This window comes from Hyla sarda, chromosome 10, assembly GCF_029499605.1.
Source record: "Hyla sarda isolate aHylSar1 chromosome 10, aHylSar1.hap1, whole genome shotgun sequence".
In the NCBI taxonomy this organism is placed as follows: domain Eukaryota; kingdom Metazoa; phylum Chordata; class Amphibia; order Anura; family Hylidae; genus Hyla; species Hyla sarda.
Window position 1 is genome coordinate 119,987,185 of NC_079198.1, and position 20,043 is coordinate 120,007,227.

General features: G+C 43.9%; 2 protein-coding genes across 5 annotated transcripts in view; one reads left to right on the plus strand and one right to left on the minus strand.

Annotated features, from left to right (window-relative positions):
- PEX14 (peroxisomal biogenesis factor 14) overlaps positions 1–1,658 on the minus strand; it is a 196,913-nt gene extending 195,255 nt beyond the window's left edge. Inside the window, exon 1 of the mRNA XM_056543811.1 lies at positions 1,521–1,658. Within this exon, the coding sequence (XP_056399786.1) occupies positions 1,521–1,556 (36 nt within the window). The 5' untranslated portion in view covers positions 1,557–1,658. The remainder of the gene's footprint in view (positions 1–1,520) is intronic.
- DFFA (DNA fragmentation factor subunit alpha) lies at positions 1,542–19,544 on the plus strand. Of its 4 annotated transcripts, none has more exons than XM_056543816.1 (6): positions 1,542–1,679; positions 8,025–8,186; positions 12,572–12,717; positions 16,753–16,924; positions 17,027–17,169; positions 18,376–19,543. In XM_056543816.1, the coding sequence occupies exons 2-6, from the start codon at positions 8,051–8,053 to the stop codon at positions 18,547–18,549; spliced, it is 771 nt and encodes a 256-aa protein (XP_056399791.1). In that variant the 5' UTR covers positions 1,542–1,679; positions 8,025–8,050; the 3' UTR covers positions 18,550–19,543. The 4 variants fall into 4 exon arrangements, with proteins under 4 accessions (XP_056399791.1, XP_056399790.1, XP_056399789.1 ...); XM_056543815.1 differs by having other exon boundaries at positions 1,651–1,786; XM_056543814.1 differs by lacking the exon at positions 1,542–1,679 and adding an exon at positions 2,058–2,195 and having other exon boundaries at positions 17,030–17,169; positions 18,376–19,544.
- Positions 19,545–20,043: the final 499 nt, after the last annotated feature.

Consider the following 20,043-nt stretch of genomic DNA (forward strand, 5'->3'; position numbering starts at 1 on the left):
TATATCTGAGGGGGGTTTCAGGCATTCACCCCTGTCTGTTAGGGGGCACAGGCTGCATGTTGGGGTAACAGGTGCAGCCCCTCATGTGGAGGGGTCTCAGTATTGGTGATATATATCTGAGGGGGGGTCTTAGTTTTTGGGGTATATATACATGTGGAGGGGTCTTAGTATTGGTGATATATATTTGAGGGGGGTCTTCGCATTGGGGATGTATATACATGAGGAGGGGTCTCAGAATTGGGGATATATATCTGAGGGGGGTCTCCGTTTTGGGGGTGTATATATATACATGAGGAGGGGTCTCAGTATTAGGGGTATATATACATGTGGAGGGGTCTCAGTATTGGTGATATATCTGAGGGGGGTCTTAGTATTGGGGATATATATATATATTTATGAGGGGGATATATATCTGAGGGGGGTCTTAGTATTGGTGATATATATCTGAGGGGGGTCTTAGTATTGGGGATATATATATTTATGAGGGGGATATATATCTGAGGGGGGTCTTAGTATTGGGGATATATATCTGAGGGGGGGTCTCAGTATTGGGGATATATATCTGAGGGGGGGTCTCAGTATTGGGGATATATATCTGAGGGGGGGCAGTACTGGGGATATATATCTGAGGGGGGGCAGTATTGGGGATATATATCTGAGAGGGGTTTCAGAATTGGGGATATATATCTGAGGGGGGGCAGTATTGGGGGTATGTATCTGAGGGGGGGGGCAGTACTGGGGATATATATCTGAGGGGGGGCAGTATTGGGGGTATATATCTGAGGGGGGGTAGTACTGGGGATATATATCTGAGGGGGGGGGGGGCAGTATTGGGGATATATATCTGAGAGGGGTTTCAGAATTGGGGATATATATCTGAGGGGGGGGCAGTATTGGGGGTATATATCTGAGGGGGGGGCAGTACTGGGGATATATATCTGAGGGGGGGCAGTATTGGGGGTATATATCTGAGGGGGGGGCAGTACTGGGGATATATATCTGAGGGGGGGGGCAGTATTGGGGATATATATCTGAGAGGGGTTTCAGAATTGGGGATATATATCTGAGGGGGGAGCAGTATTGGGGGTATATATCTGAGGGGGGGGCAGTACTGGGGATATATATCTGAGGGGGGGGCAGTATTGGGGATATATATCTGAGAGGGGTTTCAGAATTGGGGATATATATCTGAGGGGGGGGCAGTATTGGGCGTATATATCTGAGGGGGGGGGGCAGTACTGGGGATATATATCTGATGGGGGTCTCAGTATTGGGGGTATATATCTGAGGGGGGTCTCAGTATTGGGGATATATATCTGAGGGGGGGGCAGTATTGGGGATATATATCTGAGGGGGGTCTCAGGCATTCACCCCTGTCTGTTAGGGGGCACAGCCTGCATGTTGGGGTAACAGGTGCAGCCCCTCTGTGTGGAGCTCCCCCTGGGGTTGCGGTGGTACAGGCCCCGGTGCGGTCGCAGCCCTCTCTCCCCCCACTCCCCCCGGACAGACCCCGCGCTCACCTGGACAGGCGGCTCAACCTGATCCGAGGAGGCCATTTTTTTTTCAGACCTGACCAACCGACCGCTGAAAGCACAACATCAGCCGGGGAACTCAGCCAGACCAGAGCAATCGAGCGCCGGGCGATCCAATCCTGACTATCGAGCTGCCACTACTGCACTGTGTGCTACTGTATTGTGTGGTTATTGTTGCTGTTTTAAGAACTACAAGTCAAAGCATGCCCAGCCACGCGACTAAAACACTGCGCCCCAATCCTGGCTTTTGAAAGGCATGCTGATTAGTTTAACAATTTCCCAATAGACTCCAGTATCTTCATGTGGACTGAACCAATGTAACAATGGTTTTAGCTGCAAAGGGCATGCAGGGAGTTGTAGTTCTTGTCTCCTTAACGTGGAAAAAAAGAGTTAAAAGTTATCCTATTGACACAGTCTCTAAACCTCTGCTTGTCAGTGAACGAGTTAACGCTGTTTTAGAACTACAACGGCCGGCATGCTTTGCGGCTGGGAATGCGGAAGTGTGTGCAGGGGCCTGGCTGACACGTGATGATGATGCCTATGACTAGGACTTCTCTTCCCGGGGCAGTGGAGATATTATGAAGCGCTTTGTGGTCAGTCTGAGGGGGGCTAAGGACAAGCATGGGGTGGCAGCTGCTTCCCTGCAGGAGTTCAATGAGAAAGGTGGGTGAGGTGGTCACCTGGGAGTTGTCAGTTGTCCTCCTTGATAAAGCCACATAGTGGCGAAACATGTCGGGGTGTGACCGTATCACTTTTTAATGTGCACCTAATACCTAATAAGTGCTCTGACTATATTGAGGCTACCAGTGGCTACTCTAAATCCTATAATCTTTACTAAATTTAGATATTATTTGATTTAAATAAAGAGACGCTTTAGTTTGGACACCTAGTATATAGAGGTCTTGTTAACCCCCGTGGGGTTAAATTGTTGTTATAGAATGCCACGTTTGTCATTTCTGCAGTGGATGTGTTGGTTAGATGGTATTGTTTCCTGTTATCAGCCACTGTAGGCTGATTGTCTAATAGAGTGCTGTAAGGCTGTTGCAAGACTACTACTCCCAGCATGTCCTGACAATCTGCAGCTGGGGTCAGTGGACTGCCAGCTGTTGCAAAACTACAACTCCCAGCATGTCCTGACAATCTGCAGCTGGGGTCAGTGGACTGCCAGCTGTTCCAAAACTACAACTCCCAGCATGTCCTGACAATCTGCAGCTGGGGTCAGTGGACTGCCAGCTGTTGCAAAACTACAACTCCCAGCATGCCCGGACAGCCTACGGCTGTCCGGGCATGCTGGGAGTTGTAGTTTTGCAACAGCTGTGGAGAACCACAGGTTAAAGGGGTACTCCGGCGAAAACCTTTTTTTCTTTTAAATCAACTGGTGGCAGAAAGTTAAACATATTTGTAAATTACTTCTATTAAAAAATATTAATCCTTCCTGTACTTATTAGCTGCTGAATACTACAGAGGAAATTCTCTTCTTTTTGAAATGCTCTCTGATGACATCACGAGCACAGTGCTCTCTGCTTACGTTATTATAATAATAACTCTTTATTTATTGTTGTCCTTAGTGGGATTTGAACCCAAGTCCCCAGCAATGCAAGGCAGCAGTGCTAACCACTGAGCCACCATGCTGCCCTTAGCATACATCTCCTATGCACGGTTGCTAAAATGGACAGAGATGTCAGCAGAGAGCACTGTGCTCGGGATGTCATCAGTGTTCCAAAAAGAAAGGAATTTCCTCTGTAGCATTCAGCAGCTAATAAGTACTGGAAGGATTAAGATTTTTTAATAGAAGTAATTTACAAATATGTTTTACTTTCTGCCACCAAGTGATTTAAAAGAAAAAGGTTTTCACCGGAGTACCCCTTTAAAGGGAAACTGTCATCATGACAGTGCTTCCTTATCTATCAGCATAAGGGTGCGTTCACACTGAGGAATAGGAAAGGAATCCTAGAGTAAAAATTCCGACGCAGAATTTATTTATTTATTTTATAATTTTTTTGCACAAAATTAATAGAGGGATAAGATGTCTGATCGTGGGGGTCCTGCTGCTGGGGACTCCCGCGTTCTCCAGTGCGGCACCCCAGTCATCCGTGCACGGAGCGAACTCCGCTCCTTGCCGGATGATTGCCGACTACAGCCGACATGACCCCCTCCATTCATGTCTATGGAGGCGTGACGTACTAGCCGTCAAGCCCCCTCCCATAGACATGAATGGAGGAGGCGTGGTGTGATGTCACGAAGGCGGGAGTGGAGAACCACAGGTTAAAGGGAACCGGTCATCATGACAGTGCTTACTAATCTATCAGCATAAGGGTGCGTTCACACTGAGGAATAGGAAAGGAATCATCGAGTAAAAATTCTACCGCGGAATTAAAGTTTTTTGGGTTTTTTTCCGCATAAAATGAATTTAAATTTTTTTTGCATTAAATTAATGTGGGATTCTGCGCGGAATATAAGAGGAAACTTTATTTATTTATTTATTTTTTTATTTGGGCTGGACTGCAACCACCAATTGGTCTTTTCCTGTTTTTATTTAAAAATTTTCTTCATGCAAATTCCGTGCGGAAATGATTTCAAGCGGAAATTTTTTTACCATGGACTTCTGCACGTATTCCGCAAGAAGAATGAACATTTTCTTTCTTCAAGCAGAATGGATTTCCGCGAGTGGAATTTATGCAGTGTGAACAGTGCAGAGTAAAATACATTGAAGTCAATGGCAAAGTAGATGTTACACCGGTGGAAAACTCTTTATTTTTTTTTATTTTTTTTATTAAATCAACTGGTGCCAGAAAGTTAAACAGATTTGTAAATTGCTTCTATTAAAAAAAATCTTAATCCTTCCAGTACTTATCAACTGCTTAATACTACAGAGGAAATGTTTTCCTTTTTTTGCAACACAGACCGTGTTCTCTGCTGACATCTCTGTCCATTTTAAGAACTGTCCAGAGTAGGAGAAAATCCCCATAGCAAACATATGCTGCTCTGGACAGTTCCTAAAATGGACAGAGATGTCAGCAGAGAGCACTGTGGTCATGATGTCAGCAGAGAGCACTGTGTTCCAAAAAGAAAAGAATTTCCTCTGTAGTATTTAGCAGCTAATAAGTACTGGAAGGATTAAGATTTTTAAATAGAAGTAATTTACAAATCTGTTTAACTTTCTGGCACCAATTGATTTAAACTCCACCAGAGTAACCCTGTAATTATTTCTAAACGGAGAATTCAAGAGGAATTATTCGAGTGAATTCCTCAGTGTGAACGCTCCCTTATATAGAGCATGTCTACTGTACTTGATTTTATGTTATGTATATCATATATACAGTGCCTAGAATTCAAGGGCACTATAAAATTATTAATAATAATAATTAATCCAGTGGTTCCTCTAGTTACAATATTAATTGGTTCCACAACAACCATTGTTTATTGAGACCAGAACTCTATGAAAATCTGGTAATTTGTTTCTGAAGCCCCAAAAATGTCATCCAAAATCTAGGAATAAGTGAGCAAAGGTTGTCACAGGCCATCTTTACATGATGTTATTTCTGTGCGGAATTCCGCAGGGACGTTCCGCTGCAGCAGAGTCTCTGTCTGTCTCTCGTCTCTCTCCAAAAAATATATTTTTATCCGCTTTAGTTTTTTCCTTTTATCTGATTAGTTGAATAATAGAAAATATGATCGCCCAACTATGGAGCAAATTTGGCTAGCTTTAGGGACAGATTTTGATACGCAGAATTAGAAGCTGCGATCAGTCATCTTAGTTTATATTGAAATCTGCAGCAGAAAATCCTGCACATCAAATCTGCACAGAATACTGTACGTGTTAATAGATCATTAAAAGGTTTCTTCTAATGCGGCCAGCTCAGATGGGAAAACTGCTTTTTAAATCATCTGGTGCCAGAAAGTTAAACAGATTTGTAAATTACTTCTATTAAAAAAAATCTTAATCCCTCCAGTACTTATTAGCTGCTGTATGCTCCACAGGAAGTTCTTTTATTTTTACATTTCCTTTGTCTGACCAAGGTGCTCTCTGCTGACACCTCTGTCCATGTCAGGAACTGTCCAGAGCAGGAGAGGTTTGCTATGGGGATTTGCTCCTACTCTGGACAGTTCTTAAAATGGACAGAGGTGTCGGCAGAGAGCACTGTGGTCAGACAGAAAGGAAAAAAAAAAAGAACTTCCTCTGTAGTATACAGCAGCTGATAAGAACTGGAAGGGTAAAAGAGGTACTCCGCTGGCCAGTTTTTGGAACATTTTAGTTGTGAACGCTGTGCGCGCGCCTGCTCTTGGCGTCACGCCCTGCCCCTCAATGCAAGTCTATGGTAGGGGGCATGGCGCATTTCCCCCCTCCCACCCCACCCCAATAGACCTGCATTGAGGGGGTGGGGTGTGACATCACGAGTGCCTAGGCCGACCCCCGCAGCACGCACAGCGTTCAGAACTAAATTTTACGGACGCTGGCCAGTGGAGTACCCCTTTAGGATTTTTTTTAATAGAAGTAATTTACAAATATGTTTAACTTTCTGGCACCAGTTGATTTAAAAAGGTTTCCACTGGAGTACTCCTTTCACTGTTGATACTTTAAATAAAATAAAAAAGTCTTCCCTAAAATTTTATCAATTCAGTTTCTTTTGTTGTTTACACAGTCTGATGCAGCCATGTGATGTTTCCTACATAGGCAGCACCGAAAGACTGAAAAAAGGAATACAAGAACATCTTAGAGGTGTACGTAATCCCCTCTGTATTAAAGGGGTACTCCACTGGAAAACAAATCTGCTACAGTGCTCAGCCTAATGGGTTAAATTGCAGGTCCGACCTAATTTTACCCCATTCATTCTTTATGCCGCTCTTCTCATTCATTCACCATTATTTATATTTTTAGTTTTTGGTGGTCTGATTTTTATAATGTCATTTTATTTTTGGGGGGTTATTTGCTCCTTTTTGTTAAAGGCGTTATGCAATGTTTTTGTTTCCCCATTTTTGGTGTTTCTGTAAGTCTTGTAAAGAGTCCGTGTTTGCATACATCTGATCTGTGGTGTTTCTTTCAGGGACGTAAGGTGGTAGCTGTGTTGGGTTTTTCTCAAAATTATGGTTAGTTGCAGCCCTAGACCTGAGACCACGCAATAAAAAAAAACAGTGGAGTCCATATCCGGGGGGGGGGGTGGGATGCTGGACAGAAGTGGACTTACCACCTGGATATCTGCGAACACTTGTAGTCTATAGATAACTTTTCATGTTGAAGGGGTACTCCGCCAAAAATCATCTTATCCCCTATTCAAGGGATAGGGGATAAGATGTCCGATCGCGGGGGTCCTGCCGCTGGGGATCCCTGCGTTCTCCGGTGCAGCACCCCAGTCATCCGTGCACGGAGCGAACTCCGCTCCTTGCCGGATGATTGCCGACTACAGCCGACATGACCCCCTCCATTCATGTCTATGGAGGCGTAACGTACTAGCCGTCAAGCCCCCTCCCATAGACATGAATGGAGGAGGCGTGGTGTAACGCAGTAGTTCCAGGCTTCCGTGTTCTGAACACTGCTGCTGCTGTCCCGGAGATCGGGGGAGTCCCCAGTGGAGAGACCCCTGTGATCACACATCTTATCCCCTTTGGATAGGGGATAAGATGTTTTTCGGCAGAGTTCTCCAGGATATAAAAACGTATCCCCTATCCTAAGTGGATAAGATGGGGGGGGTTAGACTACTGGGACACCGTGTGATCTCCTGTAGGCACCCCGACTCCCCTTATAAATGGAGCATGTTGAAGACCGCACAAAGTGGTCGACACGCCCCTTACATGCAGCTCTATGGGAGAGCGGGAGATTTCCGAGTGCAGTGTTTTGGCTCTACCATAGAGCTGAATGGAGGAGGAGTGTCGGCTGCCGCTTTCAGTGGTTGACGCACTCCATTCAGGAGGAAAGCTGGTGGGCGGGCAAGAGATCGCCGGGGGTCCCAGCAATTGGATCCCCAAGTTCTGACACTTAGGAGGAATTTACTCGGGTAATTCCGCTCACTTATTCCTCTCCAATTCCGTCAGCAGTGAAAAAGCCAATAGAGTTTAACTGTATTTCTGCTCCTCAGTTCACACTGAGGAATTTCTGCAAGCGGAATTCCAACGCTGTATTCCGTTCCGCATGAAGAATTAACATGTTCGTTCTTCACGCGGAATCCGCGTCTTTGTCCCATAGAAATCAATAACCTTTTTCTTTTCAGCGTGACACCGTTCCGTGCAGAATTTCCGCACAAAAAAAAAAGGAAATTCTAATTACAAATTCCAATAACAACAAAAAAGGGTTTCCTCCCATATTTCTTCGCGGGAAAAAAGCGAAAAATTCTGCGGCGGAATTTTTAAGCGAGAATTCCTTGCCAATTCCTCAGTGTGAACATACCCTAATAATGTTTTCTGTTCTTAATATTAATGCAATAACTCTGCACCGTCCTTTCCTGCTCTATAACGTGATGCTCCATGGTGTGATGTCGGTCTTTTTATCTGTATCAGCCATAAAACAGCTGGATGTGGACCCAATGCAGGGCCCGATCGCTCTGGTGCTGGCAGAGGATGGAACAATCGTTGAAGATGAAGATTACTTCCTCTGCTTACCCGAAGATACAGAGTTTGTCCTGCTCACCGGGAACAAGAAGTGGTCTCCTTGTATGACAGGTAAGTGGTAAACACTATAAACCAGCGGCCTCCAGCTGTTCCAAAACTACAATTTCCAACATGTAGTTTTACAACAGCTGAAGGGCCACAGTTTTGAGGCCACTGCTGGGGGGGAAAAAAGAAAAAAAACACCCCATTTGCAGTACAACACAGAACAGACAATAGGATGAGAAACTGATAAGAAACCACACAGGTAGAGGATCATGATCCACAGCAGCACAGAGTATTTCAGGGGAGGTATTGATTAGAGATGAGCGAACTTACAGTAAATTCGATTTGTCACAAATTTCTCGGCTCGGCAGTTGATGACTTTTCCTGCGTAAATTAGTTCAGCCTTCAGGTGCTCCGGTGGGCTGGAAAAGGTGGATACAGTCCTAGGAAAGAGTCTCCTAGGACTGTATCCATCTTTTTCAGCCCACCGGAGCACCTGAAAGCTGAACTAATTTATGCAGGAAAAGTCATCAACTGCCGAGCCGAGAAGTTCGTGACGAATCGAATTTACTGTAAACTCGCTCATCTCTAGTATTGATCTATCTACTAGTGTAATTATATTAGTCAGGACTGGGATGCATGTGACAGGAGCGGTGGTACAGTGTTCTTTAAAATGTGCACTGTCAGATATAAAAACCTTTTTATATGTTGTACATCTTGGCAAAACAATAGTTTTTCTAATATACTTCTTTAAAAAAAAAAAATTATTTAAGAAAACTGTGTTAGAAGATCCCACCACTAGGGGTCCCCATACCTCCTGAGACACTGATGAGTTCCACAGCAGCATTAGTGTGTCCAAGGGTCATGGACGCGAGATGGCTGATTGACAAGGCTGCAAGAGGAACATGGCCTGTAATATGCTATTTCCTAGTGAAATGGAGACATAAAAATTAGATGTACGTGATCAGGATTAGGTACTGAGTAACAAATAACAGTTTTTTTATGTGGGATCTGACAGGTATGCTTTAAATATCAAGGTCCGTACAGAGTATTTCAGGAGGAGTGTCATTCCTGCCAAAAACAGTGACCCTTCTAGGCATCTGTCATGTTATGATAGTAGTGTGTGCAGTGTCATAATGTAGGGCAGGGGTCTCAAACTCAAATTATGTAGGAGCCACTGGAGGTAAAGGCTGCGCCCCTCACATATAATTCCGCCCCCCCCCCCCCCCCCCATCGTGCGCCCCTCGCATATAATGCCCCTCCATCGTGCGCCCCTCATATAATGCCCCTCCATCGTGCGCCCCTCATATAATGCCCCCCCATCGTGCGCCCCTAACATATAATCCCCCCCCCATCGTCCGCCCCTCACATATAATGCACCACATCGTGCGCCCCTCACATATAATGCCCCCAGATAGATATGACCCCCATCAGATAGGGCTCCCCAGTAGGTATAGAGGCCCCAGATAGATCTGACCCCCACTGATGGGGGTCATATCTACTTGGGAGCCTGTCTACCTACTGGGGAGCCCTACCTGATGATCAGGTAGGGGTTCCCGATAGGTGGATTGATATTACCCAATAGGGGTTCCCAGTAGGTAGGTAGGTAGATATTACCCCCAGCAGGTAGGGCTCCTATTTAAACAATTATGCCCCCTAAGAAGATAGGTTAGCCCCTGGTGATGAGCAGGTCCTCCCTTATTAGGCAAGTAATTAGGCAAGCTAAGTTAAGTTTCACAGCTACAGTACTTACATCTCCCTGCTGCAGCCTATAGCGAGCCTTCTTTGCGGGGAACCGTGCCTTAGGTGACGCCATCACATGCGCTGTGCAGGAAGTCAGCGTCCTGCGGTGCGGATGCCATGACGTCCCGAATCGCGTGCATCCCTGCAGGAAGGCTCGTTATAGGCTGCAGCAGGGAGATATAGGTACAGTAACAGTGTTTGGTGACGTGTGAAGTCATCCGGCACTTAGCGCTGCTTGCCTGAAGAAATCGCCTGTCTGGCGCCCGGGCCGCAAAATTTCCTTCTGCGAGCCTGGAGTTTGAGACCCCTGATGTAATGGGGAAGGACAGAAAAGTTTTGTTTAGTGTTTCCACAGCTTTCTAAAAATACATTGTTTCATGTTTTTAGATCTTTCCTTGCTGTCAGTGAATGGGACTGCTCATGTTTACATCCAAATGATAAACTTGTAGAAGCCTAAGAGATTTTACAGCTAAGGGATTGCTATAGGTGCATTCAGTATAGGGAATCTGGATTCTAGACTAATACATTATTGTAAATTATAAAGAAATTAGAGATTTTGAGGATTCCTTAGAATGGACAGAATTGTAGCAAACCCTCAGTAAGGGGGCATTCACACCACAATTCATTAATACGGTCATCTGATCCGTCTGGGGATATAAAAAAAAAACGGGCGCTCCCATACCCCACGGTTTTCAGTCCAGTCACAAAACTGGATACCGGGCAAAAACGAGGCAACCTGAGTAACCATCTGACTCCGGTCCGTGACCGTATTAACGAATTGTGGTGTGAATGCGGCCTAAATAAGGAGTATTTGGTCTATACAGGTTTGCAGCCCCTAATCCTTGGACTCTGTTCACATCATGGTTTATTTTTTTTATTTTTTTTTTCATTTCTTTTTGTTTGTTTTTATATTTTGTACCTTTTTAAATCTGGAATGAAAAAGGAATCCAGATGATTTTTCTTTTGTTCTGTTTGGAATAGAAGTCAATAGCAACAGGATGTAACAATAGAAGCATCCTGCCCCATCCCTATTTCTCTAGTGATGACCTGGAGTATGGGTGCACAGTATGACCTGCTGGATTTCACACCTAAATAGAGAAAATTACGTATCAACATAAAATAGTGCTTAGTTATTTGTCCTGAACAGAACTGTGTGGAGGTCATTGGGTGCGGTGAAGGGTCATCCCGGTCCTTGTCCGTCAGGTGTTGTGTGATACTGCAGAGCTTATAAATAATAGAATGGATAAGGGCCAATGATATCAAATTGTATTATGTTTGTTAAAGGTGCAGAGATGTCACCTAGGCCTTTTTAGAAAGAAGTGAGTCTACATGGTCTGTCTGCCAAAGTCGAATTAATGGTGGGGTGGCCTACCCCCATGAAAACCAGGATTGTGGACAAATGTAGGGAGCCGTGAGAGCTTAAAGGAGTATTCTGGGATCTTTTTTAATTTGACTATGCTACAGGGGCTGTAAAGTTACTGTAGTACATTATATAGTGTTTGTACATGTGTTTTATGGATGGTTTTGCAATGCTTTTCCCAAGCTGCAGTGCGGCCCGCGACATTACATCACTAGTCAGGTGTTGAAAAGAAGCCTGTCTGCTTTAATGGGTGGAGTGACTGCTGAGTGGGGATCGGGGAGATCATTCTTCACAGGACCGCAGGAAATTATCCCAGATGTGTTTCAATGGGTGAAGTGGCTGATGGGTGGGATGAAGGAAATTGACCCTTACACTTACAAATAAGGGTTCATGGGACTTGTAGTTGGAGGTAGGGAACTCAAACAGGAAATAGCCATTTCACACAAAAAGATAGCCACATCGTAATGGTGGACTCACAACACAGCCATTTAGCTCCAAGACAAGCAAGAATCTTCCCTAAGAATGTCTATTACTGTCTCACAGATACATACTAAAATCACCTTATGGTGGATAAACCCTTTTAAAGGGTTATCCAGAATAAGCGACGTTTGGCCGTTGCAGTGTGTGTGTGTGTGTATGTATGGATAGATAGATTTAAAAAATAAAAATAAACTATACTTACCTCCAACTTTCCCCTGGTGCCTCCAATGTCCCGTTCTGTGCCAAAGGTTGCCTGGGCATGCTTGGAGTTGTACTTTTGCAACAGCTGGAGGCACTCTGGTTATTAAACGGGCACTATCATTAAAATGAATTTTTCTATTGCACTCCTGGTAAATAAAAATAATCTTTCTAATGTACTTTGTTTAAAAAACAAAGTTCAAAATCAGGAAATGCAGTCGGGGTGCAGCCTTAGCCAATCATGGCTCATCTCACACTGAAATGCTCTACAGGCCATACAGAGGAGAACTTCCTCCCTCACCCTTTTTTATTTATTTTTTTATTTTTTTCCAGTTACAAAGGCATTTATTCCCAATTGCATACAGATGTTATGGGCCTATAAGTCATTATCATTACATGATACAGTAAAGAGTAAAAAAACATAGTTCTAAGACTTTATATTTAAGACCTAAGTCTGCTGGGGAACACCCCTTGCCAGTCTGTGAATCTGCCGGAGACTGAGCAGATAATACAGAGCAATATCAAGGTAGAAAGCTAAACCATAATAAAAGGCAGGAGGGGGTTTATCATGATGGGGACAGTGAACCGGGAGGATTATAACATTTAACAAGATCATGTGTACTCTTTAAACATTGTTTTAGACACTGGTAACCTTCCCATTACCTTGTTTTAGATGGAGGCACCATGTGGATGGCTAGGGAGTCAATAGACCAAGATGATGTGGACGGTAGCCTGGAGATTCCTCGGTGGAAAGTGTTGGCCGCGCAGCTAAAACAAAACCTGTCCAACATCATTCTATTCTCGGAATCTGACTTTCAGGTATGTTTAACTCTTCCTGGCAGGTCATGCTTGTAGCATTTACCATTATCATAAGGAACATTAAGGAAATTGCCACTTTTTATTCTCTTCCTGGCAGGTCATGCTTGTAGCTAGAGATGAGCGAACTTACAGTAAATTCGATTCGTCACAAACTTCTCGGCTCGGCAGTTGATGGCTTTTCCTGCGTAAATTAGTTCAGCTTTCAGGTGCTCCCGTGGGCTGGAAAAGGTGGATACAGTCCTAGGAAAGAGTCTCCCAGGACTGTATCCACCTTTTCCAGCCCACCGGAGCACCTGAAAGCTGAACTAATTTATGCAGGAAAAGTCATCAACTGCCGAGCCGAGAAGTTTGTGACGAATCGAATTTACTGTAAGTTCGCTCATCTCTACTTGTAGCGTTTAACACCATCCTAAGAAACATTGAGGAAATTGCCACTTTTTGTTCTTATTTCCTTGTCCGTCTGATACATTTGTCTGAATTATAAACTATAAACGGTCTCTGATCTTCTGTCCTGCGCTCTATCGTGTTTATGAGGGCACCCAAAAATATGCACACTTTTTTTAACAAATGTATATTACAAATATTCATATAATGGTATTATCTACATTATATAAAACGTTTTTGGAAACGTCAGGAACGCTTTAAAACAAATCTGATTACTAAGGGCGTAGAACTGGGAGGAAAGTAGGTGTCAACACTGTCAAGTCTCCTTCTTGGCCTCAGTTCATCGCTAATGCTGCCTTGAGATAAAGATCTGGGTCATCGTATGGCTTGGTATGTGCTGCCTGGCAATACTATCTCCAGATTTTTTTTCCATTTTTTTAATGTTATAATGTGGTCTGAGATCTCATTCCTGATACAGAGATCCTAATCCCTTGCTTAGACATAGAGGCAATGATAAAACTATGGCTGCCTGTAGATACAACTAGGGGAAAATTGCTGCAAAGAGATTTGTCATTTACATTATATACAGTGATCCCTCAACTTACAATGGCCTCAACATACAATGGTCTTTTCTGGACCATTGTAAGTTGAAACCAGACTTAACATACAATGATACAGACAGTCCAGATCTGTGAAACGTGTCAATGGCTGGAAGAACTGACCAATCAGAATGGGCATTCACTGGTAAAACCCCTGTATTACTGAAGCGTATGCACTGACTGATGTCTAGTAGCGCCCCCTACAGTACAGGAAGGTATTACATGTTCTGTACACTTTACCTGTACCAGGGTTTTTTGCTCCTCTGGACACCAGGTAAGGGCGACTCCATGTAACTTTTTTAGGACATCGCATGTACTGTACAGGACCCTGAAGAAGCTCCGGTCCTCTACATAGGCCAGTGTTTCCCAAGCAGGGTGCCCCCAGCTGTTGCAAAACTACAACTCCCAGCATGCCCGGACAGCCTTCGGCTGTCCGGGCATGCTAGGAGTTGTAGTTTTGGAACAGCTGGGGGCTCCATGCTTGGGAAAACACTGACATGGACAGTGATTACAGCTCCCAGCAGATCTTTCTTACTTTTATATGTAAGGATTTGCTTTATCTATATTAGTTATCTACTTATTTTTCTTTAATTCTCACTTATTCTATCCTATTTTTGGATGACATTTTGGTGCCTTTAGAACCAATTACCAGGTTTCCATAGAGTTCTCAACATACAATGGTTTCAACATACAATGGTCGTCCTGGAACCAATTAATATTGTAACTTGAGTAACCACTGTACTTTGAGCTGTTTCTATTGATTACTGCTGCCCGCCAGAATTCAGCCCCTGGGCAAAATCTGATCTACATGCATGTTGTGAAAATATGGCGCAGGTTCAGGGAAATATGCAGCCAGCTCAGCAGTAGCTAGGATTTGCGAGTTTTCTAATGCCGTCTGTTTAACCCCCTAGATGCTGAGGGTAATAGTGAACTTGGCATCTAGTCAGATAGAGGTGGAGGGCCCCCTCTGTAAAATGAAGAAAACTAAAGAATAGCAGTAAAATTGGTATGAAAAGAATTTTTTTTGTTTTGTTTTTTGTTTTCTTTAGTTATTTTAATTCTAATAATGTGCCCACCTGACATTCTAAAACCACATGTATTAAAAATGATTGAAAAGACACACTTCCCCAAAATTATAAGTTCACGTTTTCTGTTCTCTTTTACTATTTAAAAAAAATAACCCCCAAAAACATAACAACTGTATAAACTTAGTATTGCTGTTATCATAATGAGGCCCTTTTTTCACAGAGTAAGGGTTAATCAATTAAAGGGAAACTGTCAGCTCCATGGTATCTCTATACATAAAGCAAATTTACAAACATTAACCCCAAAATGTCTGCACCAACCACAAAAACCTAAATGCCAGATATCAAAATATTACTTTTAATTTGAGACCCATTTGACGGCCGATAACACTGCGGTCCTCCAAAGAGTTGGCTATTCCTATAATTCTAGGTACTCCTCTCATGCTGGGGGGGGGGTTAGTCTTCTGGTTCACAAATCTATTCCTTTTTAAAGAGGTCTCCTCTGTTGTAGATCTGGATGGGCGGTTTATATGCCTGGTTTGTGAAGGGTCTCCCCGATTGCTTATCATTGTTGGTGTATACATTCCCCCTCCTTGTAGTTGCTTTGGGTTAGAAAATTTTTTTGTCCATAGTGTCGGGGCTCCCTGTAGCTCCTCTCCTCCTTGCAGGGACTTTAATCATGTGTTGGATGCTTCTTGATTTTGGGGAACTTTGGTTCCACCCCCCTCTAGGCCTACTGGCCTGGCTAGAATGTTGGGTGAGGTTAACTTGCTGGATCTGGCGTCATCGTAATCCAACCACTAAACAATATTCTTTCTACTCTGCTACCCATGGGACACTTTCCCGGATTGATATGGCACTTGGTAATATGGATATGGGGGGTCTGGGGCGGGATGTTGTGTACTTAGCATGGGGTTTATCTGACCATTCCCCTATCCGCCTACAATTGCAGGTACATTGGGATGTTGGGGGGGGGGGGGGGGGGGTGGGGGGGTGCGCGACCGCTGTAAAGATTGAACCTGTTCTGGCTGCAGTTGCTGACCACGGCGGAGATTGTAGGTGTAGAAATTAAGAATTTTATTGATCTTTACTCTGGGTCGGCTACAATCACCCTCAATGCTTTCCTCCGCAGACTCTTTATTTGTGATATTAGTACTCATAAGTCCTTTACTAGAGAGAAGGGAGACAGGTTGCGCACTGCAGTTGTTAGTGCCAAGACTGGTTCAGTTTCATCCCCTTCCCCTATATCTCAGGAGAACTGGTTGCAGGCACAAAATGCTCATAATGTCTATTTGAAAGAAACTGCAGAGCACAAGCGATTTTATTTTTTATTTATTTAACAGCGGTACTTTGAGTGGTGAAGGGACGGGCAAACTGTGCGCTTCTATGGCTCATGCTCAGCAGGGGGTCACGTATATTGGTTGTTTGAGGGATGATCAGGGTGGGGGGGGTTGGTCAGGGTGGGTTCTGCAGGTAATGGTGGATTTATAAAAAGATGCATATTCCTTAAAGACTGCTTGTTCTGAGGTGTACCTGGATGATTATGGGGTTCTGGTGTCTCTGCCTTCTTTCCCTGGAGCAGAGGGGCGAGCTGCTAGTGTCAGACGGACTAGAAACTCTTCAAAGGGGTAAGTCTTCCGGGGACTTTGCCCTTCCCAATCCCTGGTTGTATATATAGATATTTTTTTTTATTTTTTTTTATAATCCTCCCAATTGCATCAGATACAGGGTTGGGCATCTGTTAGGTCCTACAGGACGATTGTTCATGGCCAGAAATGGGGGACAAATCCCATGTCCCGCAATGCATATTACATAAATATACATTGTGAGAATACACAATGTAAATTACATAAAACTCTTTGCAGTAAGTTTCCCCTAGTTGTACCTACAGGCAGCCATAGTTTTATCATTGCCTCTATGTCTAAGCAAGGGATTAGGATCATATGTGGTGGATCTCAGGCTTCTATTTAGTTGTCGTGTTTACATACATCCAGAAGTTCCTTACAGGATATCTCTTCTTCTTTTAGGCTCTTATTGATGTTCAGACTGAGGAGCTCAGCAGAGAGATAGCAATACCGGTCGTGAAGGCAGAAATGCTGAAGGATACACTGCAGTGCCTGCTGGATCGTAGACAAGAAGAGCGTCAGTCTAAGGAACTCCTGCAGCTCTATTTAAAGGCTGTGAATAAGGACGGAACAGGTTTGGATACGGGCAGTGATACAAAGTAACCAGCTGTTTGATGAAACTCATTTCAAGCAAAATGTATTGTAACATATATTTTGTTTTGTTGTTGTTTTGTAGCAGACGCCAGTACAGATGAAACGGACTCAAAGCGATTAAGCCAAAGAGAATCGGACCAGAAAACCCAGCTCAGCAGCCATGTCATTACTATACTGAGGGAGAAGACGTCGCCATATCTCAGCTTATCCAATGAGCAGCTAGAGGTGAGTATAGGAAACGCTTTGTGGTGACACGCCTTAACGACCGATCTACCTAGTGTTGCGTTTCCAATATCCCAATTGCTCAACAGAGCTCAATGACAACCACTATGGCCATTATTTTTGCTCCCACAGGGTTGTCTCAAGTATTAAAGGCAATGTGACCGCAGCATCACCCACTCTTATCTGCTGCTACTGCCTGTTTGATCAGCATCGCTCACACTAAGTGGTGTTTTCTTTATTTTCCTAGGTAACGCAGTTCTTCATATATATCCCTATAAATCCTTCTATGTAAATAAAACTTTTGGTGCACTCAGGGTGTTACCTGGTCCTCCTTCCTGGACGGTCTCTAATTCACACCCCCTAATTTCCATTTTCTGCATGAGGCTGCTAGAGACCGGCCAGGAAGGAGGACCACCTTATGGCTAGAGTGCACCTAAAGCCTCATTTACATATAAGGATTTTTAGAGATACAGGTGAAACTCGAAAAAATGCAAAATCGTGCAAAATCGTTGCCTTTATTTGAATAATGCAACTCGTCTGCGGCAGGAAGGATTAAGTGCTTTAAAATTGCTCCAAAATAGACGGATGTGTTGTTGACCCTGGACTTAAAGGGGTACTTCGCTGCTCAGCGTTTTGAACAAACTGTAACGAACGCTGGAGCCGGCGCCGGGATCTCATAACATCACGCCCCACCCCCTCAATGCAAGTCTATGTAAGGGAGTGACAACTGTCACGCCCCCTCCCATAGACTTGCATTGAGGGGACGGGGCGTGATGGCATGAGGGGGCGGGGCTATGACGTCACAAGCTCCGGGCTCCAGCATTCGTAACAGTTTGTTCCAAACGCTGAGCAGCGGAGTACCCCTTTAATGAAGCACAGTGGACCAACATCAGCAGATGACATGGCTCCCCAAATCGTATAATGTATTGGGGATTTGGGGTTTTCATGAGCTGTAGCCATAATAATCACCATTTATGACAAATCACGGCTTGAATGATCTTGCTTTGCTGGGAGTTGTAGTTTTGCATCTGTGGAAGGCACCCTGGTTGGGAAATACTGACCTAGTGTAATCTTAGTATGTCCTGACAAGGTCTGGAGCTGTCTGGGAAAGCTGAATATTTTAATAATAATAATAATACACTTCACCCTGTATAGAGGCCCTGCTGTCACTATAATGTCACTAATAATATTGTTCCACTGTATTCCCAGGCTGTGTGTGCACAAGATACTAATGCGTTGTCAGTGGACCTGAACCAGAGTCTAGAACATGTCCGCAATCTGCAGGCTTCATGTGCCGAGCAGCTACAGCAGCGCTACGAGCAAGTGCAACGCCTGAACTCCCTTTCAAGTGCATCACAAGCGAAACGGCAACTTTTGCCCTAAGGATGTGGAAAAAAAAAAAATCGATGAGGCGAGGACATGCACAGAGTGTTAAAAATAAAAGCTGGGTGTGACACACGGGAGCTCAGTAGTTATACGTGTCGGAGCAAATTCGGTCATGTGGTATAAACACTTGCTTCAGCCTTTTAAGTTTAGCTGATCCAAATGTATTTTCTTAAATGTGAAGAGTCTCTATGGCTCCAAGTCTTTGGTGAAAGGTACAAAACAATCTAAGGGTGCATTCACATTACATTTTGGGGGGAAATGGCCGCTGCCGTATCCCCGCTGGGCAGAGTCAACCGGTGACTCTGGTTGGCTCATTTTTGGACTGTATCCAGTTTTTGTTGCTGGACTGAAAACCATGGTCTGCCGCAGTTTCGGTCCAGATACAGTCCAAAAATGACTCCCTCCGGCTCATTCAAATGAATGGGGTTCAGCACGGGACCGGCCGAGCTACAGCAGCATCTGATTTTCAGATTCTCCCACCAAATCCTGCTGCTGTATCCCGGCCGGTCCCATGCTGCACCCCATTCATTTGAATAAGCCAGACAGTCATTTTTGGACTGTATCCAGACCAAAACTACTCCAGACCATGGTTTTCAGTCCAGCAACAAAAACTGGATACAATCCAAAAATGAGCCGACCACAGTCACTGGTTGACTTCGTCCATACGGCAGCGGCCATTTTTCAAATTCTCCCGCCGAATCCAGCTGCCATATCCGCAAAACATGATGTGAATGAGCCCCCTCTACAGCCGAGGTGATGATGTCATTGCTGGTGATGAGGTCATTAACGCTGATTGCTCTTTTGTACATTGATACTTTACAGGGAGTTACGATGTTAATATTGTACATGATCCTATTGGTGTTTTCTACTTTTTAGTTTGTGTTTTTTGGGTTGATTTTATTGGTGTTTTATATGTATATTAAGGTACACGACTGCACAAAAATATCTCTATGGAGTGGGTCTCCATTTTTTTAATAAACTTTTTTTCAAATTGTGGATGTGTGACCATGTCTGTTTTCTCTACCTGAATTCACTTTTTTCTGTTTTCAATCACCTTCTCGGAATAATAGTAATGAAGCATATAATTAAAGGGACAGTACATTAAATTTTAAAATGGTTTTTATAGGGTTGTCCCATTGGGTATATGACTGTAATAGAGAGGGGTCCCCCACTGTGACAAGAAGACTACAACTTTTGCAAATAAAAGACACAATGCAAGATGTGCAACTTAAAGTAGAGAAAGGAAACTCCTGGCACTTCAAGACCGGTTCAGTGTCCCTTTTTAGTCCTGATACAAGAGAGCACATAGTCCTCAAACTTTCCACTAGTGGTGCAAGATACATAAACATCAACTAAATACAGTATCACAAAGAAAAGATGCAATGTCGGTCGTGGTAAGACTTCTTTATTGCAAAAGACCCTGTATATCTGTCCTTTTGTACCTTGAGTTTTTTTGCAATGAAGAAGTCTTACCATGACCGGTGAGTGCGG